Below are 18,886 nucleotides of genomic sequence, written 5' to 3'. Positions count from 1 at the left end.
TCAAAAATGTCCCCCAAAAGAAAAGCCCAGGACCAGATGGATTCACTGAGAATTCTACCAAACATTTAAAGAAGAATCAGTGCCAATACTTCTCAAACTTTTCCAAAATATTGAAGAAGAGGGAACACTCCCAAACTCATTTTGTGAGGTTAGTGTTACCCAGATATCAAAGCCAAATGAAGACAGTACAAGAAAAGAAAACTACAGGCCAATATCTTTGATGACTATAGATGCAAAAATCCTCAACAAAATACTAGCAAATCAAATTCAACAGCTCATTAAAATGATCATACAACATGACCAAGTGGGATTTACCTGTGTGGGGCAAGGATGGTTCTACAGATGACAATGATACACCATACTGACAGAATGAAGGATAAAAATCACACAGTCATCTCAGTAGATGCAGGAAAAGCATGTGACAAAATTCAACTGCCTTTCATGATAAAACACTCAACAAACTAGGAAAACAAGGAAACTACTTCAACCTAATAAAGGCCATATATGAAAAGCTCACCGCAGATATCTTACTCAGCGGTGAAACACTGAAAGCTTTTCCTCTAGGAATAAGGCAAGGATGTCCACTTATTGCCACTTCTATTCAACATAGTACTGGAAGTTCATGACACAGCAATCAATAAGGGACCCAGGTTGCTGCAGGCTCTGTCATCTTCAGGACATTTATCTCAAGTTACCTTGGGTGTGAACATTTGGCTGGGGGCGGGGGTCGGGGAGAGAGAGAGTCAGACTCATATGGGGGTGTTTATGGGCTACACCTGGAGTGGCATAGATTACTTCTGCTCACATTCCATTTGCCAAAGCTCGGTTACAAGGTCACATCTAACTGCAAGGGAGGCTGGGAAACAGTTATGTGCCCAGGAAGAAGGAGAAATGGATTCATGACTAGCTATCAAGTCAGACTGTTTCCCATCTGCTCTTGTTCAGCTGAAGGAACTTGGGCTTGGAGAGGTCCTAGGTCACCATGAGTAAAGAGAAATTAAGAGATGCAATCTATGTATAGTTGACGAAGCAGGAAACAAAAGTGCAGATGTAGTATCTGAAATTATAAACTGACCAACAGAGAAGCCAAAAATATGAAGCTACTGGGAATTCCCTGGGGTCCATTGGTTAGGACTTGGTGCTTTTGCTGCTGTGGCCCCATTCAATCCCTGGTTGGGGAACCAAAATATGCAAGCTGTGCAGTGAGACACCCCCACCCCCACCCCCAGAAAATGAAGTTACATAGCTTTCTTGAGAGAGGGACTGTAAATGGGATGGCTAAATGAGTTGTTGGCATATAAATGTTCAGTTGAAGTTCCTTTGTGTTCATTGCTGCTTAATATTCCATTGTGTGAATATTTCACCATATGTCCATTCACTGCTGATGGACATTTGGGTTATTTTCAATTGGAGGCTGTGATGATGAGCATATATGAACACACCAATAAGTGTCTTTGGTGAACATATGAGGGCATTTCAGTTGGGTGTACGATCACTGGGGCATAGCCATGTTCAACTGTAGCAGGTCATTCCAATGGTTGTACCAACTTTCACTCCCACCAACAGCAGACAAGTGTTCCAGTTACTCCACGTTCTTGCCAACACTTGGATTTTGTCAGGAGGAGTTCTTAGAGAGCCACCTTTTTCTTTATTTATTTGGCTGTCTCAGGTCTTAGTTGTGGCACCTGGAGGCTTCTCTAGCTGTGGTATAGGCTTAGGTGCCTCATGGCATGAGGGATCTAGTCCCCAGAAGAACAAAGCCCAGACCTCTCTGAGCCAAGTTGAATTCTTTACTACGCAACCTTCTTCAAGCCACCGCTGTGATTCTGAGGGAGCCCCTTCTTCTGTATACTCAGGAGGAGTGGGGAGGGTGAAAGAGGAGATTGAGAGCAAATACCCAGCTGCTAAATTGATGGAAAAGTCTCTGAAAAGACTGAATTCCATTTCTGGACATTTATTTCATGGATGAGCTGGCTCCTGTACATGTGTGGATGCATGAATAAGAAATGATGTATGGATAAGGTTATTTCCTGAAACATTATTTATTGTCATGAGTTCAGCTGAGTTGAAGAGAGATCTGGGCTGCCACCTGGGCTGTCGGTGTAGTTGATTAAAGCAACAACAAGCCCAAATGCAAGTCACAGCAAAGCCTTTAGTCACTCAACCCGAAATATAAGCAAGAGGCTCAAACCAGAGAAAGCACCGATGCCCCTGTTGCATTTCCTCCATTGGACAGCGTGCAGGAGGGTCAGGGGGATTGGTGTAGACATTGGGGTCATCTCATTGATAGGGATTCCCAAACAGAAGCCTCTGGCAGATTCCTGGACCCTGAGCCAAGGGGGTGGGGATGGGGAGGGTGCTGGGAGTGGACAAGTACTGAGCATGAGTCATTATGGGTTTCCCTGGTGGCTCAGTGGTAAAGAATCCAACTGCCAATGCAGGAGATGTGGGTTCAGTCCCTGGGTTGGGAAGATCCCCTGGAGAAGGAAGGGGCAACCCACTCCAGTATTCTTGCCTGGGAAATCCCGTGGACAGGGGAGCCTGTCGGGCTACAGTCCATGGGGTTGCAAAAGAGTCAGAGGAGACTTAGCAACTGAGCAACAACAACAACGAATCATTGTGGGGAAAAAGTCTTCAAGGTTCCCCACTTCGCTCTCTGATAGGGTCTTTGGCAGAGGCATCTAAAGACCTTGGCCTGAGGTTTTAGGTAAAGAGACATAGGAATGAAGGCTTCTGGGTTAGGAATGCACATATGCAAAAAGCATGCCCAGCCAGGGTGTCTGAGTCTCTGACTGCAGCTCCCCTTGGGGACCACAGTGAATTTACTGGGCACCAAGACTGGTGTGGGGAGGGTAGTTTTCCTCCCCAAGGCCTGTCAGGTCAAGCCTTTGTCATTGCCTACAGTAAGGCCTCAGAAATCTCACATAAGTTTTTGGGTAAGTGCTCAGTTCAGTTCAGTCACTCAGTCATGTCCGACTCTTTTCGACCCCATGGACTGCAGCATGCCAAGCTTCCCTGTCCATCACCAACTCTTGGAGCTTACTCAAACTCATGTCCATTGAGTCAGTGATGCCATCCAACCATCTCATCCTCTGTTGTCTGGACTTAAGTTAAAGTAAGGAGCTGGGCTTCTTACTTATAAAATCTAAGTATTGGAAACAACCTGAGGACCAGTTAATAGTGGGTTGGTTAAAAAATTGAGGTTCACCCTCACCAGGAAATCCAATGCATCTTTAAGAAAGGGGAAGTTGTCTGTGTGGGTACACAAATATGAAACAGTGTGAGGCTGTAGGAGGGCTCTTGGGAAGTTAGTGAAGAGGGGGAGAGGCACTTTGTAGCTAGGAAGAGCATCTCCAGGGTGGCATCTTAGTTTGTGTGGGGTGAAGTCTATGGCACAATGGCTATCAGTGGTTCTTCTACAGTCTCTTGATGGTTCTTTGATAGCCCTGAGTTCTGACTGTTAATATTAGAATATGCTGTCCCAAGGCTGAGCTGCTAAGGATACTTGCACATCTATAGTCAGACTTCAGGGTCTCAGAATCTGCTAGAGGACCCCAGGACTGGCAATGGTGGTCCTGGAGCCACCCCAGCAAGACACGATGACCGCCTAATTTGAGGCTCTGCTAACTGAGGGAACATGTTTAGTCTCACTGGGTAGAAATGGCCTTTCCTTGCTTTGTGAATGAGAAGTACTTTGTACTTTCATAAATAAGTGCTTTTTTCTCCCTGTCTCATAGCAAACCTGGTTGTCCCATACTCATCAAGTACTGGGCTTCCCCAAGTCCTTTCTTGGAGCCATTCCTTGGAATGCCCTGGAATGACCTAGAATGCTATGAAATGAGGACTTGCTTGCAAAACAGACTGAGTTTCTTAAAAATACACAGAGGAAGGATACCTGGTGGTCCAGTGACTAAGATCCCTCCCTCCCAGTGCAGGGGGCCTAGGTTCAATCCTTGCTGGGAGAACTAGATTCCACCTACTGCAACAAAGAGTTCACATGCCACAGTTAAGACCCGGTGTAGCCAAACAAATAAATATTAAAAAGTTAAAATATGCAGAGGAGACCAACCCAGGCTTTACAAGCAACGTGGCAAACAGTCTCATATCACATCCAGAAGTTTGGGCCCATAGGTAGGCCCCACCTATCTTACCAGTCAGTCATGCCAACCTGAGTTCTACTTGCTGGCACTTAGGTTTCTTTGCCCTAGAGGTTTCTACGAGTGCCAGAGCCCACTCTGTCTACACTAGAAGAACCAGAGAACTAATGTCCTCCAGGAGATCCCCTGAACCAGTGACAGATGGGAGATGATGTATAGCATCCTGGCAATCTTGGCCCTTGGGTGGATCCTCTGGGAGGGTCCAAAACTGGCTCCCAGTGTCAGTGGGATTAAGGTGGAAACTGGTTTGATCATGAATCTTTTGAACTTTAGAGTTTAAAGCTTGCCTTTCCTTCTCCACTCACTTCCTCTCCTCCACTGGTTACTTCCCGGGATCCTCTTCTCAATAAACTACTTGTCCCCACCTCCTTGTCTCAGAGTCTGCTTCCAGGGAGCCCAGAGGAAGGCAGGTGATAAATGCATCAGCTGTTTACCAGGACTTGGTTACGCCTATTTTTCCCCCACCCCTGGAAGCTGGATGTGAACCCACTGCGTCCCTAGTCACCATGCAAGGAGGGGTTCCCAGCAAATTTGACACATGAGGACTTTAGAGAGCCCTTGCCCTGGGGCCCAGAGCAAATGTGTTGGGATCAAGACTCTTTCCACCATAAGGCAAAGTTCTGAAAAGCAGGCACTGGAGCTGGTCTGTGCTGCTTCTCCTTTCCCTGTGCTGATCAGCTCAGGGCCTACAAACAGAAGATGCTTAGTAAGGATGTCCAGGCGATAATCACTGAATCCCCAGTAGGACTAAATAAATCCTTTTACATGGATCAACTAATATCCTCATTATAATAGTCCTGGGTCATGGATACTATTATTAACATCCTTATTTTATAGCATAAAGTGGGGGAAAGGGGAAAAGGACCTGCCCAAGGCCACATGGCCAATGCTGGATGAAGTCAAGCCCTTCACAGTCCATCACTAGGGTGGATGATGGTGGTGAACAAGTGCACAAAAGGGATGAGGTGAAGCCGTGGCTTACCCCACCGCTAGCTGGGTGACAGGGCATCGTCCCAACTTGGAATTCATCTCTGTCACACACAGGGTAAATGGGTCTATTCCTTGTGAATTATCTGCTAGCTGGCAGCTCCATCCATCTGCTCAATAACACAATTAAAAAAATATCCAACAAGCTTTCTGATTCCCAGTCCCTGGGGGCCCAAACACATAACTTGGAAATGACTCTTTGGTAAAGTCTGATCAAAGGTAGGTTGTTCAGTAATCAAAAATCACAGCTTCTTCCTCCAGGCTTGAAGCTCATAAACATCAGTGGGATGAGCTTTATATTTGGGTTGGACTCAAAACCTAGACGGATCCATTTCCTCCTAATTTATACCAGTTTCAATGTGGGGAAAGCAGCAGGAAGCTGAGTTTTTGCTCTGGGAGATCCCCTGGTTCCTCTGTCTGTAGCAGGCAGAGAGGGAAGGAAGGAGGAGGGGCATACTGAAGGAGCCCATGAACTGTCCATGAACTGAGACAGACAAGTGCCTGAGAGAGCCAGCATCAGCACCAGCTCCAGGGCTGAGGAGGGAGCAAAATCCCATGTTCCCTCATGGAGGTTTCCACAACAGTGGTGCTGAGAAATGAGAATGCAGTCAGGGCTCATCCTTGGAGACCACAGAAGGAGCTGACCATCCAAAGACCCCTTAGGTAGCAGAGGGTGGGTGGTATGGCAGTTCAGCTGAAGTACCAGGTGGTTCTTTCATTGAGCCATTCAATAAATATTTATTGAGGACCTACTAAGTGCCAGCACTCTGCTGGGCACAAATTCAGTGGTGAATAAAAAATACAGTGCCTGCCCTTAAAGATAGGATAGGTTAGTGGGTGAGGATGGACTATTCTGGTGGGAAGGTAAAATCTGGAGTCAGAGAGAGCGTGGGTGCACCTGCTGAAAGGGTGGGGGAAGAGGCCAGGTCCCCACCGCTGATAACAGAGACGTCCTCTTCTTCCCAGAATCTCCAGGAAAATGCTGCACATCTGGAAATGCAACTTGGTGATCCAGCTGTGGCCTCCAAGCCCTATCTTTCACCTTGCCCTCAAATTCTCAGGTACCGAACGTTGGTCCCCAAAAACAGGAAGTCCTAGGAGAGATAAGACAGGATGGGATGACGAAAGCATTCTCTACTCCAAAAAGACGCATCTCTGATTTAAAGGGAGGCCCACATCTGGGGAAGCACACGCTCTGTCAGAAACCAGGTCAGCACATAAATCGAGCCTGTGTCTCTGTCCCCAAGGTCTCCATAATGCACAGCTTTTGCCGGCTACCTTCTCTAAGGTGGCAATTTATCTGTCATTTCCCAAGCTGCTGCTTTCTGGCAGACCTCATAAATGTCCTTCATGTCACCTAAATTCTCTCTCCTTGGCAAATAACACAAAACTGTGAGCTGCTGGGGTTTACTCTCCTCCCCCCTCATAAGTTTCCATCACCTAAGGCACGGGAATTCTGAACGCAGAGCAAAATCCAATTCTTTCTCTGGTTTTGGGGGCGAAAACACATTGGCAGAGTTGACCTCAAAATTCTAATGCATGTGATTATATATACAGTTGACCAGTTGTTAAATGAGGATTAGGGGTGCTGACGCTCCATGGGTGGAAAATCCATGTAGAGCTTATAGTCAGCTTTCTGTATCCATGATTCCTCGCATCTGTGGTTCAGCATGCCCAGATTCAACCAGCTGTGCAGATGGTGTAATAACTTAGTATTTACTATGGGAAAAAAAGGGCTTCCCTGATAGCTCAGTTGGTAAAGAATTCACCTGCAACACAGGAAACCCCAGTTCAATTCCTGGGTCAGGAAGATCCGCTGGAGAAGGAATAGGCTACCCACTCCCATTATTCTTGGGCTTCCCTTGTGGCTCAGCTGATAAAGAATCCGCCAGCAATGAGGGAAACCTGGGTTTGATCCCTGGGTTGGGAAGATCCCCTGGAGAAGGGAAAGGCTACCCATTCCAATATTCTGGCCTAGAGAATTCCATGGACTGTATAGTCCATGGGGTTGCAAAGAGTTGGATACAACTGAATGACTTTCACTTTCACTTTTCATTGAAAAAAAAAAATCTGCATATAAGCGAATCTGGGGACTTTCAAACCCGTCACTTAAGGGTCAGTCTAATGAATCTTCTAATGACTTCCATTACGCCAAGTAGCTAAAATCTCTAATCTTCACAAGAGCCCAGTGAGGTTTGGGCTACATCCCATTTTACAGAGGAGGAAACTGAGGCCAGCTGAGTGAACTGTCACTCAGTCCTTGCTTTCAACAATGATCTGTCTCACTCCCTACAAACTCTCAATAAGAGTTGGATGTTGACTATCTCTGGGTCCAAAAGGGCTCCAGACATTTGCTTTTCAAATGTGACAGGTGATGTCTGTTTCAATGTTTCTGATCACTCTGCTGCCTGTCACTCTCTTCAGTAGCTGTTATTTGCTGGATGTTGACTATGTATCAGGCACAAAGCAGTATGTTCTTAAATGCTCATAAGTCTGCCAACCCAGTCATCCCACCTCACAGATGCTGTTCTAGAAAGATAACCTGAACCATGGGGCACAGACGGTGCATAAAATGCCCAGCCAGAATAGTGGAGAGTCTAATGAAGAATAAGACATATTCCTCGATATTCAAATAGTTATAAACAATGGTTCATGGCATGGTTGGGACAGTATTCAACATAGGTGGAGAGGAGACTCAATTGCCAACAAAAAGAAAAAAAAGAGAAGAAAGAAAACAAGTCTGACAGCTAGCAAGGCAACTATCCAAAACAATTTCAAAAAGTGCTTAGAGAAAACAACAGGCTGGAAGGAAGGACACGTAAGTCAGGCTGTGGGTGTGGTGGGGCAATGGGTTTATGAGGGTCAGCACACCAAACATCAGAGAAGGCAATGGCACCCCACTCCAGTACTCTTGCCTGAAAAAATCCTATGGATGGAGGAGCCTGGTAGGCTGCAGTCCATGGGGTTGCTAAGAGTTGGTACGACTGAGCGACTTCACTTTCACTTTTCACTTTCATGCATTGGAGAAGGAAATGGCAACCCACTCCAGTGTTCTTGCCTGGAGAATCCCAGGGACGGGGGAGCCTGGTGGGCTGCCGTCTATGGGGTCGCACAGAGTCGGACACGACTGAAGTGACTTAGCAGCAGCAGCACACCAAACATGAATCTATGACAAACCTCTTCCACTTAAGTAATTAGAAGAAATTCTATTCTATTCCACTTTATTCTATTCTTTTCCATTCCATTCCATTCCATTCTATTCCAATCTATGTTTTGGCCATGCAGCGAGGCTTGTGGAATCTTAGTACCCTAACCAGGGATTGAACGTGGGCCCTCAGCAGTGAAAGTGCTGAGTCCTAACCACTGGACCACTAGGGAAATCCCAAGAAATGAGAAATTTCAAAAACATACAAATGCCTTGCAGAACCTGAACTGTTGGTGTGTTTAGGACTGCTGTATTTTCAAAATGAGCTCATCCTGAGGTTCCCCTTGGTCACCCATGGTGGGGGCGAGGTGGAAAAGTCGTGACACAGATTGTGTCAAATCCTTCCTGCCCTAATAAAGGACACTGTATTAGGTGCCACTTATAAAGTACATGTGGATGTCTTCATGACATCCCAGCTGACCCCAAATTGTTCCACGCCCCGTCCAGGCTTTCCCAGCTGCAGGGTTGGGTTGGGTCCCACCCACTGAGTTATAGCCTGCCAACCAGGAAAGCTCACCAACCCCCTCCCCAAATCCTCAGAGCCCCGCTGAACCCACTGACCTTGTGGATCTGGAGAATGGGGTCGTAGAGCTGAATTTTCCGTAGCAGAGGGAGGGGGAAGCCTTCTGCCAACTTATCTGGAGGGTAGAGGCAGAATGTTGAGAGCTTGGTTAGTAAATAATAATGGAGAAAATTTTACCAAAAAAAAGTTCCTCTCTGGAAACTCCATACATAGTATATTCCCATTTAATTTTAACTGAAGATTGGGATTACTGTTCTCAAGTTACAGAGAAGAAAACTGAAGCACAGAATGGCCAAGTAACTTGTGCTAGGTCACACAGCTAGAAAGTGGGAGACCTGAGGCTTGATGCCAGGCAGGCTGACACAGGAGCCTGAACTCTCAGCCATGGTGCTCTGTGGAGGTAGAGGCAAGGATGGGGCAGCGTCCACTCATGATAAGAAGCTAGTGGGTACTTGCTCTCGGCCCCCGACCTGTATCCTGCTTTCTGCTGAAGCCAAATGAAGCAGGGCCTCATGGAAAGAGGGTTTAGGTCTTTATGGTTTAGTTTTTGACAAAGGAGTTGGCAACTAATGGGGAAATGTAAATTTAGAGGTGGACAGGTAGCTCAAGTGGTAAAGAATCCTGCCAATGCAGGAGCCACAGGAGACATGTGTTTGATCCTTCAGTTGGGAAGATCCCCTGGAGAAGAAAAGGGCAACCCACTCCAGAATTCTTGCCTGGGAATTCCCATGGGCAGAGGAGCCTGGCGGGCTACAACCCATGGGGTCGCCAAGAGTCGGCCACGACTGAGCACGCACGCACCTTGCCTTGTGCTCTGCGTGTTAACTTGGTTCTCAGTCTTTCACCTGTCACTTCAGGGTGTGTGTGGGCACTTCTGTGAGCCCTTCTTTCTCTCTTAGGAGGAGGTTTCCTGTGCTCCCAAAACTGCCCGTGTCCCCAACCCTCCTTAGAACCGTGGAAGAAGATGAGGCCAACTTCAACACTCCCGTCTCCCAGACAGGCCACTGAAACTGAGAGGATAAGTGACTCGCCCAGATCACGCAGCCTGCAGGAGAGCCCTGGTTCCAGCTTTTTTTCCCCCGAAGAGCAGTGTCCACTCTTGACTTAGAAAAGTCCTTAGTGATTCTTACCATTGACCTTGGGGTAAAAGTTGTTGAGAAGGTAATAATTGAGCAGTGCCTCCAACAGCTCCACCTAGTGGAGAATAGGAGAGGTACACCATAACCACATGTACTATCTTGCCCACCGACAAACCTACAAAGAGCCACCCTTGGGGGTGGGGTGGTTCTGTAAATGCTGACATGGCAAAAGCCTTGAAAAAAAAAAAGCAAATTTCAGGTAGATACCAACATCATGCTATTGTTTTATAAGATAAAACTATTTTGAGATGCGCGTTCATATGTGTACAAAGCAATAGAAAATTTTGGAAGACTGTACAACCACCACACCTACACAATCTTTCCTCTAGGAAGAACATCAAGGTTTGGCTTAGCCTTAAATTTAGTATTTAATTTTTCTTTTTGCAGTGAAAATGCTTTCCGAAATCACTTACATAACAAAAAATGATTTTAAAGTTGAAACAAAAATTATGAAACCCAACTTTTAACACTCACTGTGTGCCAGGTATAGGACTCAGAGCATGACATATATATATATATATATATATATATATATATATATATATATAAAAGATTCACTATAAGTCTTCAAAGTTAATATTAATGCCCCCATTTCACAGATAAGAAAACTAAGGCCCACAGAATGAAAGTGACTTTCTAGAAATTGAATCCAGATTTATATGAGTCTACAGGTCTTGTTTTTTACAGTTAATGTTGGGAAAACCTGATAGGATGACTTTAGACAAATATTTATTTAGTTTAAAATATCTTTTCTTGGTTGTGCTAGGTCTTCGTTGCTATGCGTTGTGGTGAGTGGGGGCTCCTCTCTAGTTGTGTTGCACGGGCTTCTCATTGTGGTGGCTTCTTTTGTTGCAGAGCACGGGCTCCAGACACATGGGCTTCAAAACTTGCAGCGCTTGGGCTTGGTTGCTCCGTGGCATGTGGAATCTTCCTGGATCAGGGATCAAACCTGTGTCCCCTGCATTGGCAGGTGGATTCTTATGCACTGTTGCACCAGGGAAGTCCCAGGATGACTTTTTGTGACTCTTTACACATGAATAATTTACTTCACAGACATTTTTACATGCCACGCATGGACACAGTATTAGTGTGCCATTATTCACTTCATCCTTCATTCTCTGAAAGGAGTCATCCTTCAGGGTCTGTGTGAGCAGTGTCTCTCCTCACACTTATTTGTTTATGTCCTCTTGTACCTGAGGGAAAGTTTGGTCAGTAGAGGGCAGGTAGAGGGGGGTCCGAGAGGACCAGTATCCATAGGATGGTAAAAAGGTAGCCAACTACTGTAGGTTAAAATCTTTCCATCTCGTCCTTGGCCTGTGAGGAGGAACATCACCCCACTTTCCCTCTTCAGAAATCTCTCCCTGAGTGTTTCAGCCCACGCAAATCTTCCCATTCTTTTTTCTCCTTTCATATGGGGTCGTTTCACCACGGCCACGTTTTTCTCTTTGTGGAAATTGTCTCTTGGTTTCGCTTGCCCAGCCATCAGTTCTTTTTGTTTAAATAATAGAATTCCTATTTTCTTCAGGGGAATGCTCCTTTCCTCTCTCAGTCCACGTGGTTTGGGACTGCAAATCTTGGTTCTGGGGAGATGAAACCCAAGCTGGTTGATTGGCTTTGTCCAATTTCCAGCCAAGATGTTTGGCTAAAGATGGGAACTTGATTAAGAATAACCCAATAAGGACTAGCACACGATCTTTTTTTTTTTTTGGTAGGTTTTTTTTTTCTTTTTAATAAAACTACAGGAAATTTGGGAATTTTCCACCAGTGGGAAGAACCTGCCTGAGAATGAAGCAAACAGATGAAAGCAGAATGGAGAGACAGAGATTCTTCTCTTTATATATATATATATGTTCTTTTTTCTTTTTAAAAAAATTCATGAAAGATTCTTTAAATTCTATAGTGCACTACCTTTTCAGAAGTTTCGCACACATGATTTCATACAGTCCTATAATAACTTCCCTTGGCTTTTCATTCTTTTTTTTGCTATATTGTATTGGTTTTGCCATATATCAACATGAATCCACCACAGGTATACACGTGTTCCCCATCCTGAACCCTCCTCCCTCCTCCCTCCCCGTACCATCCCTCTGGGTCATCCCAGTGCACCAGCCCCAAGCATCCAGTATCGTGCATTGAACCTGGACTGGCAACTCGTTTCATATATGATATTATACATGTTTCAATGCCATTCTCCCAAATCATCCCACCTTCTCCCTCTCCCACAGAGTCCAAAAGACTGTTCTATACATCAGTGTCTCTTGCTGTCCTGTATACAGGGTTATTGTTACCATCTTTCTAAATTCCATATATATGTGTTAGTATACTGTACTGGTGTTTTTCTTTCCGGCTTACTTCACTCTGTATAATAGGCTCCAGTTTCATCCACCTCATTAGAACTGATTCAAATGTATTCTTTTTAATGGCTGAGTAATACTCCATTGTGTATATGTACCACGGCTTTCTTATCCATTCATCTGCTGATGGACATCTAGGTTGTTTCCATGTCCTGGCTATTATAAACAGTGCTGTGATGAACACTGGGGTACACGTGTCTCTTTCAATTCTGGTTTCCTGAGTGTGTATGCCCAGCAGTGGGATTGCTGGGTCATAAGGCAGTTCTATTTCCAGTTTTTTAAGGAATCTCCACACTGTTCTCCATAGTGGCTGTACTAGTTTGCATTTCCACCAAAAGTGTAAGAGGGTTCCCTTTTCTTCACACCCTCTCCAGCATTTATTGCTTGTAGACTTTTGGATCACAGCCATTCTGACTGGCGTGAAATGGTACCTCATAGTGGTTTTGATTTGCATTTCTCTGATAATGAGTGATGTTGAGCATCTTTTCATGTGTGTGTTAGCCATCTGTATGTCTTCTTTGGAGAAATGTCTATTTAGTTCTTTGGCCCATTTTTTGATTGGGTCATTTATTTTTCTGGAATTGAGTTGTAGGAGTTGCTTATATATTTTTGAGATTAGTTGTTTGTCAGTTGCTTCATTTGCTATTATCTTCTCCCATTCTGAAGGCTGTCTTTTCACCTTGATTATAGTTTCCTTTGCTGTGCAGAAGCTTTTAAGGTTAATTAGGTCCCATTTGTTTATTTCCAATATTCTGGGAGGTGGGTCATAGAGAATCCTGCTGTGATATATGTCAGAGAGTGTTTTGCCTATGTTCTCCTCTAGGAGTTTTATAGTTTCTGGTCTTACGTTTAGATCTTTAATCCATTTTGAGTTTATTTTTGTGTATGGTGTTAGAAAGTGTTCTAGTTTCATTCTTTTACAAGTGGTTAACCAGATTTCCCAGCACCACTTGTTAAAGAGATTGTCTTTAATCCATCGTATATTCTTCCCTCCTTTGTCGAAGATAAGGTGTCCATAGGTGCATGGATTTATCTCTGGGCTTTCTATTTTGTTCCATTGATCTATATTTCTGTCTTTGTGCCAGTACCATACTGTCTTGATGACTGTGGCTTTGTAGTAGAGCCTGAAGTCAGGCAGGTTGATTCCTCCAGTTCCATTCTTCTTTCTCAAGATTGCTTTGGCTATTTGAGGTTTTTTGTATTTCCATACAAATTGTGAAATTATTTGTTCTAGCTCTGTGAAGAATACCGTTGGTAGCTTGATAGGGATTGCATTGAATCTATAAATTGCTTTGGGTAGTATACTCATTTTCACTATATTGATTCTTCCAATCCATGAACATGGTATATTTCTCCATCTATTAGTGTCCTGTTTGATTTCTTTCACCAGTGTTTTATAATTTTCTATATATAGGTCTTTAGTTTCTTTAGATAGATATATTCCTAAGTATTTTATTCTTTTCGTTGCAATGGTGAATGGAATTGTTTCGTTAATTTCTCTTTCTATTTTCTCATTATTAGTGCATAGGAATGCAAAGGATTTCTGTGTGTTGATTTTATATCCTGCAACTTTACTATATTCATTGATTAGTTCTAGTAATTTTCTGGTGGAGTCTTTAGGGTTTTCTAAATAGAGGATCATGTCATCTGCAAACAGTGAGAGTTTTACTTCTTATTTTCCAATTTGGATTCCTCTTATTTCCTTTTCTGCTCTGATTGCTGTGGCCAAAACTTCCAAAACTATGTTGAATAGTAATGGTGAAAGTGGGCACCCTTGTCTTGTTCCTGACTTTAGGGGAAATGCTTTCAATTTTTCACCATTGAGGATAATGTTTGCTGTGGGTTTATCATATATAGCTTTTATTATGTTGAGGTATGTTCCTTCTATTCTTGCTTTCTAGAGAATTTTTATCATAAATGGATGTTGAATTTTGTCAAAGGCTTTCTCTGGATCTATTGAGATAATCATATGGTTTTTACTTTTCAATTTGTTAATGTGGTGTATTACATTGATTTATTTGTGGATATTGATGCACTAATCTGAACACCTGGATCCAGCTATGCCTGAAACCTCTAGCCTTAGCTTTTTTATTTTTGTTTTTTAGTATATGATCCTATTCATTCCTGCTCTTTGCTTAAGACACTTTTAGTTAGACTTTTTTCCCCTTGCAATTAAAAGAATTCTGTCCACCAAATGATTTAATTGTACACTGTCTAATATTGGGAGGTAACTGTTCTGCTCTATGTTTCATGTCCTCAGGGACTTCTATGATTTCTAGGGCCAAGAGTAACTCTTCTCCTTCTCTATTACAGCTGCCAAAGCATTGCTTAGTAAATACTCTAAATTACTACCCTAATCATTTCTTAAATAAAAACAATAATAACTTACATTGAATAGTCCAACTTTAGATTCTTTCAGTTCCACTTGTATCCTATAACAAATCAGAGAAGATTCAGAGATGTAGACATTATGTTCAAGGGAAACCTAATGTGGGGATTCCCCAGAAGAAGGAAACACCAACTGGAGAAGGCATAGGGCCAAGGATGTGGTAGAGTGAGAGTGAAAAAGATTATTGAGGAACCAAAAACAATGATATGACCTTACTAGGAAGGCTTGCAGAGGGGAAGTGTGTAGTGTAAAAGAACTCAATCTCTGTAATTTCAGGAAGTCAATATTGCTGATATCTAAAATTCATAGATAAAGGTAAAACAGTAAATTCTTTAGAAGTTTGGAAGTAATGGTGGAAAGGGAGTTTAAGGAGACAGGACTAGTGGGGGAAAAGAATTGGGCTGGTTGGGCTAAAATTTAAGTTTGCTTCCCCACCCAGTGGTGGGCCCTAACGTTGAAGGGGGATCCAATTACATCCCACCTCCAGCTGCACTGAATCAGCTGCAGTGTCAGATGGAGTGAGCCCAGTTGAGCACCCCCACGTGGACAGTATGCTGACTTACTTTCCTGGCTCCAAGAATCCAGTGATCTTGCTGGTGTTGAAGGTCAACACGGCAGACACATTAGTGGCCTGGAAATTCCAGTAAAAAGAAACAGGTCTAAATGAAGGAGGTTGTCATGTACAGGATGCATAACTATGAGAACTGGCTTTCTCCTCTAAACAAATACCTCACTGAGTTAAAGCAGGAACTTGCCCACTGGACTGTAGGTTATCAGGAAGCTCATCGTAGGTGCTAATAAACGTTTGAACTTGGACTTGAACATTTTTACTTGAAATTACCACTATGATGGGCTTCCTAGGTGGCACTAGTGGTAAAGAATCCGCCTGCAATGCAGGAAACCCAGGTTCGATCCCTGGGTTGGGAAGATCCCCTGGAGGAGCGCATGGCAACCCATTCCAGTATTCTTGCCTGGAGAATCCCATGGACAGAAGAGCCTGGAGGGCTACAGTCCACAGGGTCACAAAGAGCTGGACATGACTGAAGTGACTTAGCATGGCATGGCTGACTACGATAGCAATTAAACTCTGAACAGACTACCAAGAGAAGATGTGTGGTGCTTTGTTGCTTCATCATGTCCAGCGCTTTGTGACCCCGTGGACTGCAGCCCACCAGGCTCCTCTATCCATGGGGATTCTCCAGGCAAGAACACTGGAGTGGGTTGCCATGCCCTCCTCCAGGGGATCTTCCCGACCCAGGGATCGAACCCGAGTCTACTGCATTGCAGGCGGATTCTTTACTGTCTGAGCCACCAAAGTACAGAGGCTTATCTCTGGAGATCTCTAAAGGGATCCTTTCTAGCTATCTCAGGGCCAAGATTCAGCTCTAAGAAATAATAACAGTAATAATAATAATAAATTATGTTTTAATTTAAAATATATTGATGACAATTTTGATAACAATGACAACCATTAAATTGCACATACAACACCTGGGAGCAATTGTTACTGTTTAGCCACTAAATCTGGACTTCTCCTTATGGACTCACTTAGTGGAACAAACATACGTTAAGTAAGTAAACCTGCAAAGAGCTACATATGTGTCTTTACATAAATCCTATGAAGAAAAATAATTGGATGCCATTAGAAAAAAGTGACAAGGGTCGTAAGATAGATCAGGGATAAGGGCAATCAAGAAAGGCCAATCTTGGGACTTCCCTGGTGGTCCAGTGGTTAAGACTCTGCCTGCTAATGCAGGTGACATGGGTTTGATCCCTGGTCTGGGAACTAAGACCCCACATGCTTTGGGCAACTAGGCCTGTGCATCACAACGACTGAAGACTGCATGTCCTGTAACCTGTGCTCTATGACAAGACAAGCCAGCACAATGAGAAGCTTGTACAGCGCAACTAGAGAGTAGCCCCCAGCCACTGCAGCAAGAGAAAGCCTGTATGTAGCAATAAAGACCAATAGCAACCAAAAATAAATAAATAAACTTAGAAAAAAAAAGAAGAGAAAGCTCAACTGAGGATCCTTAAGTTGAGATTGATCTTAAGGAATTAACCAGGCAGTCAGTGCGAGGAAGAACCAGCAGGAAAAGGCAACAACATTTGCAAAGGCTTTGAACCTTACCACACCGAGCCGGAAGACAGGCTCCTTGATGGAGTTGGGCAGGAGCACAAAGGCCTCGATCTCCATCTGGGCAGCTGTGGACAGATTTCCAGGGCTGAAGTTCAGGCACGGGGCAGAGATCACTGCTCCCTGAAGCTCCAAGTTGGTGTTTGGGTACAGTCTGGCTATCTGAGGGTGGAATGAAGAGATTTTGTCAAGAGAAGAAAATATGCAGGTTTGCTGGGACAACCTGGAGGAGCTAGAGCAAGCTGAGACCACCTATTGGTTTAATTTCCACAAATTGCTCTGTGCCTTGTTTTCTTAAAGGTATCACTGGACATCCTTCCATGTCAGACATATAGAGCCTGCATCGTTTATCTCCTGGCTGAACTGTGTTCTAGTCCACTGAGTGTGGGTACTGCAATTGATCTAATCTTATTGGGCATCAAGTTGTCTCCAAAGTGTTGCCTTTTAATGACCACTCCCCTGTGTGCCCTTGGCTATTATTTTGGGGGATACAGTCCCTGGAGAGTCCAAAGGCAAGAATATTTTTAAAGCTTCTTCCAGGTATTGTCAAACTCCTCCAGAAAGGTTGGACTGAATTTTTTCACTCCTTTTCACACCCTTCCCTGGGCAATCGGTGAGAGCTATTGCTTCTCTAGAACCTGCACGCCCGGCTCCCCCCAACTCTGATAACTGCATACGCCAGTGCTTTTGAGATATGACACACCTAGATTCTAGCATTTAAAAAGTTCTGGCAATTTTCTGTTTAATTAAAATTTAATTTGGGGTCAAGACTGTTCCGTGTAGGGGGGAAGTTGGTGGAGGAACAGTCCCATGAGCCTTTTAGCTATACAAATATAAAATCTACATTCTATTGTAAAAGGGAAATGTTTAGAAGGTTGAGGAGGTAAATCACTTTACCTCAGAAGGATAGCTGAGCTGCTTCTGTGTCAGGTTGATTATGATGGGAGCAGGAAGGGGGAGGGGGAGTTTCCTCCTCTTTCTGGGGAAAAAGGGCTGTTGGAGCCAGGATGTGGCCAAGGTCCCTCCAAAGCTAGTGCCAACAGTATGGCGGCAGGCTGGGCTGCTGTGGGGTTCTAGGGAGAGAAAGGGCCTGCTGTGGGGGTGCCTTACGGAAGGAGGTGACCCAGGTACTGCAGTATTTGAAGTTTAACAATTTTCCCACCATTATAATTCCTCTCAGCCATCATCAAGCCTTCTGAAAGGAACTTTAAACACTACTGCCTATCTGAGCTGCGTCTTGAGGGGACTCGGAAGGTGGAGGAGAAGACAGGTAGATTTCTATGGGATTAAATGAGATGTTGCACGTAAAGAGCTTAGTCCAGCAATGACAGAGCTACAGGGTTATTCACTGTGTCACTCATGTAGCAAAGCAAAAAAACGTACACGTCCTTCCACGTACGAGACGTTCCATGGGAGACGGGATACTCAAACTATGGTCAATCCATAATACAATGGCAAACTGGATTCCCTACCTATACAGAATCATCTTCTGGTACAGTAGGGGAAAAAGTAAGGTGAAAACTGGTGTGTAAAATATACCTCCATTTGTGTAAAAAAACAGAGGAAAGACAAATAACATTTATTCGTATATACACAGAATCTCCCCAGAAAGGTGTGTGCAATCTAATAATATTGACAGACTTGGGGTGTGAACTGGGTGTTTAGGGGATAGAGTGGATGGGAATTTTCACTCTATAATCTTTTAGGTCTTTTGAATCTTGAACCATGAGAATTTATTATCCATTCAAAAGATAATTTTTGTAATCCACCAAGAACAGGGCCTGACCCCTACTACACCCTCTGTAATTGCTTGGTGTCCTTAATTGGGACATTTTGTGGGGCTTGTCAGTATTCCTAGGGATTGTCAGAGATCATCAGTAAGAGACTGGGTGGCCTGTGGTCCCAGGAGACACAGGGTTTGGGCCTCTGTCATTTTGACTTTGAAGGGAAACCTGTAGCACCCAGCCTTCACTGGGGACCCCACTGCGGGCCTTC

At 44.1% G+C, this 18,886-nt stretch overlaps 1 protein-coding gene and 1 non-coding gene across 2 annotated transcripts in view; both read right to left on the bottom strand.

Annotated features, from left to right (window-relative positions):
• Positions 1-5,821: 5,821 nt before the first annotated feature.
• LBP (lipopolysaccharide binding protein) overlaps positions 5,822-18,886 on the bottom strand; it is a 35,096-nt gene continuing 22,031 nt past the window's right edge. Inside the window, exons 10-15 of the mRNA XM_055543238.1 lie at positions 16,886-17,053; positions 15,318-15,385; positions 14,755-14,797; positions 10,003-10,066; positions 8,911-8,987; positions 5,822-6,238 (exon numbers count right to left, since the gene is read on the bottom strand). Of these exons, the coding sequence (XP_055399213.1) occupies positions 6,194-6,238; positions 8,911-8,987; positions 10,003-10,066; positions 14,755-14,797; positions 15,318-15,385; positions 16,886-17,053 (465 nt within the window). The 3' untranslated portion in view covers positions 5,822-6,193. The remainder of the gene's footprint in view (positions 6,239-8,910; positions 8,988-10,002; positions 10,067-14,754; positions 14,798-15,317; positions 15,386-16,885; positions 17,054-18,886) is intronic.
• TRNAE-UUC (transfer RNA glutamic acid (anticodon UUC)) lies at positions 8,450-8,522 on the bottom strand. Its single transcript has one exon. It is a non-coding gene; the product is annotated as a tRNA-Glu (tRNA).

The sequence above is a fragment of the Bubalus kerabau genome, chromosome 13, assembly GCF_029407905.1.
Source record: "Bubalus kerabau isolate K-KA32 ecotype Philippines breed swamp buffalo chromosome 13, PCC_UOA_SB_1v2, whole genome shotgun sequence".
Lineage (NCBI taxonomy): Eukaryota > Metazoa > Chordata > Mammalia > Artiodactyla > Bovidae > Bubalus > Bubalus kerabau.
The sequence above is the reverse complement of the archived record's forward strand: the minus strand, read 5'-3'. Positions and strand labels throughout refer to the sequence as shown.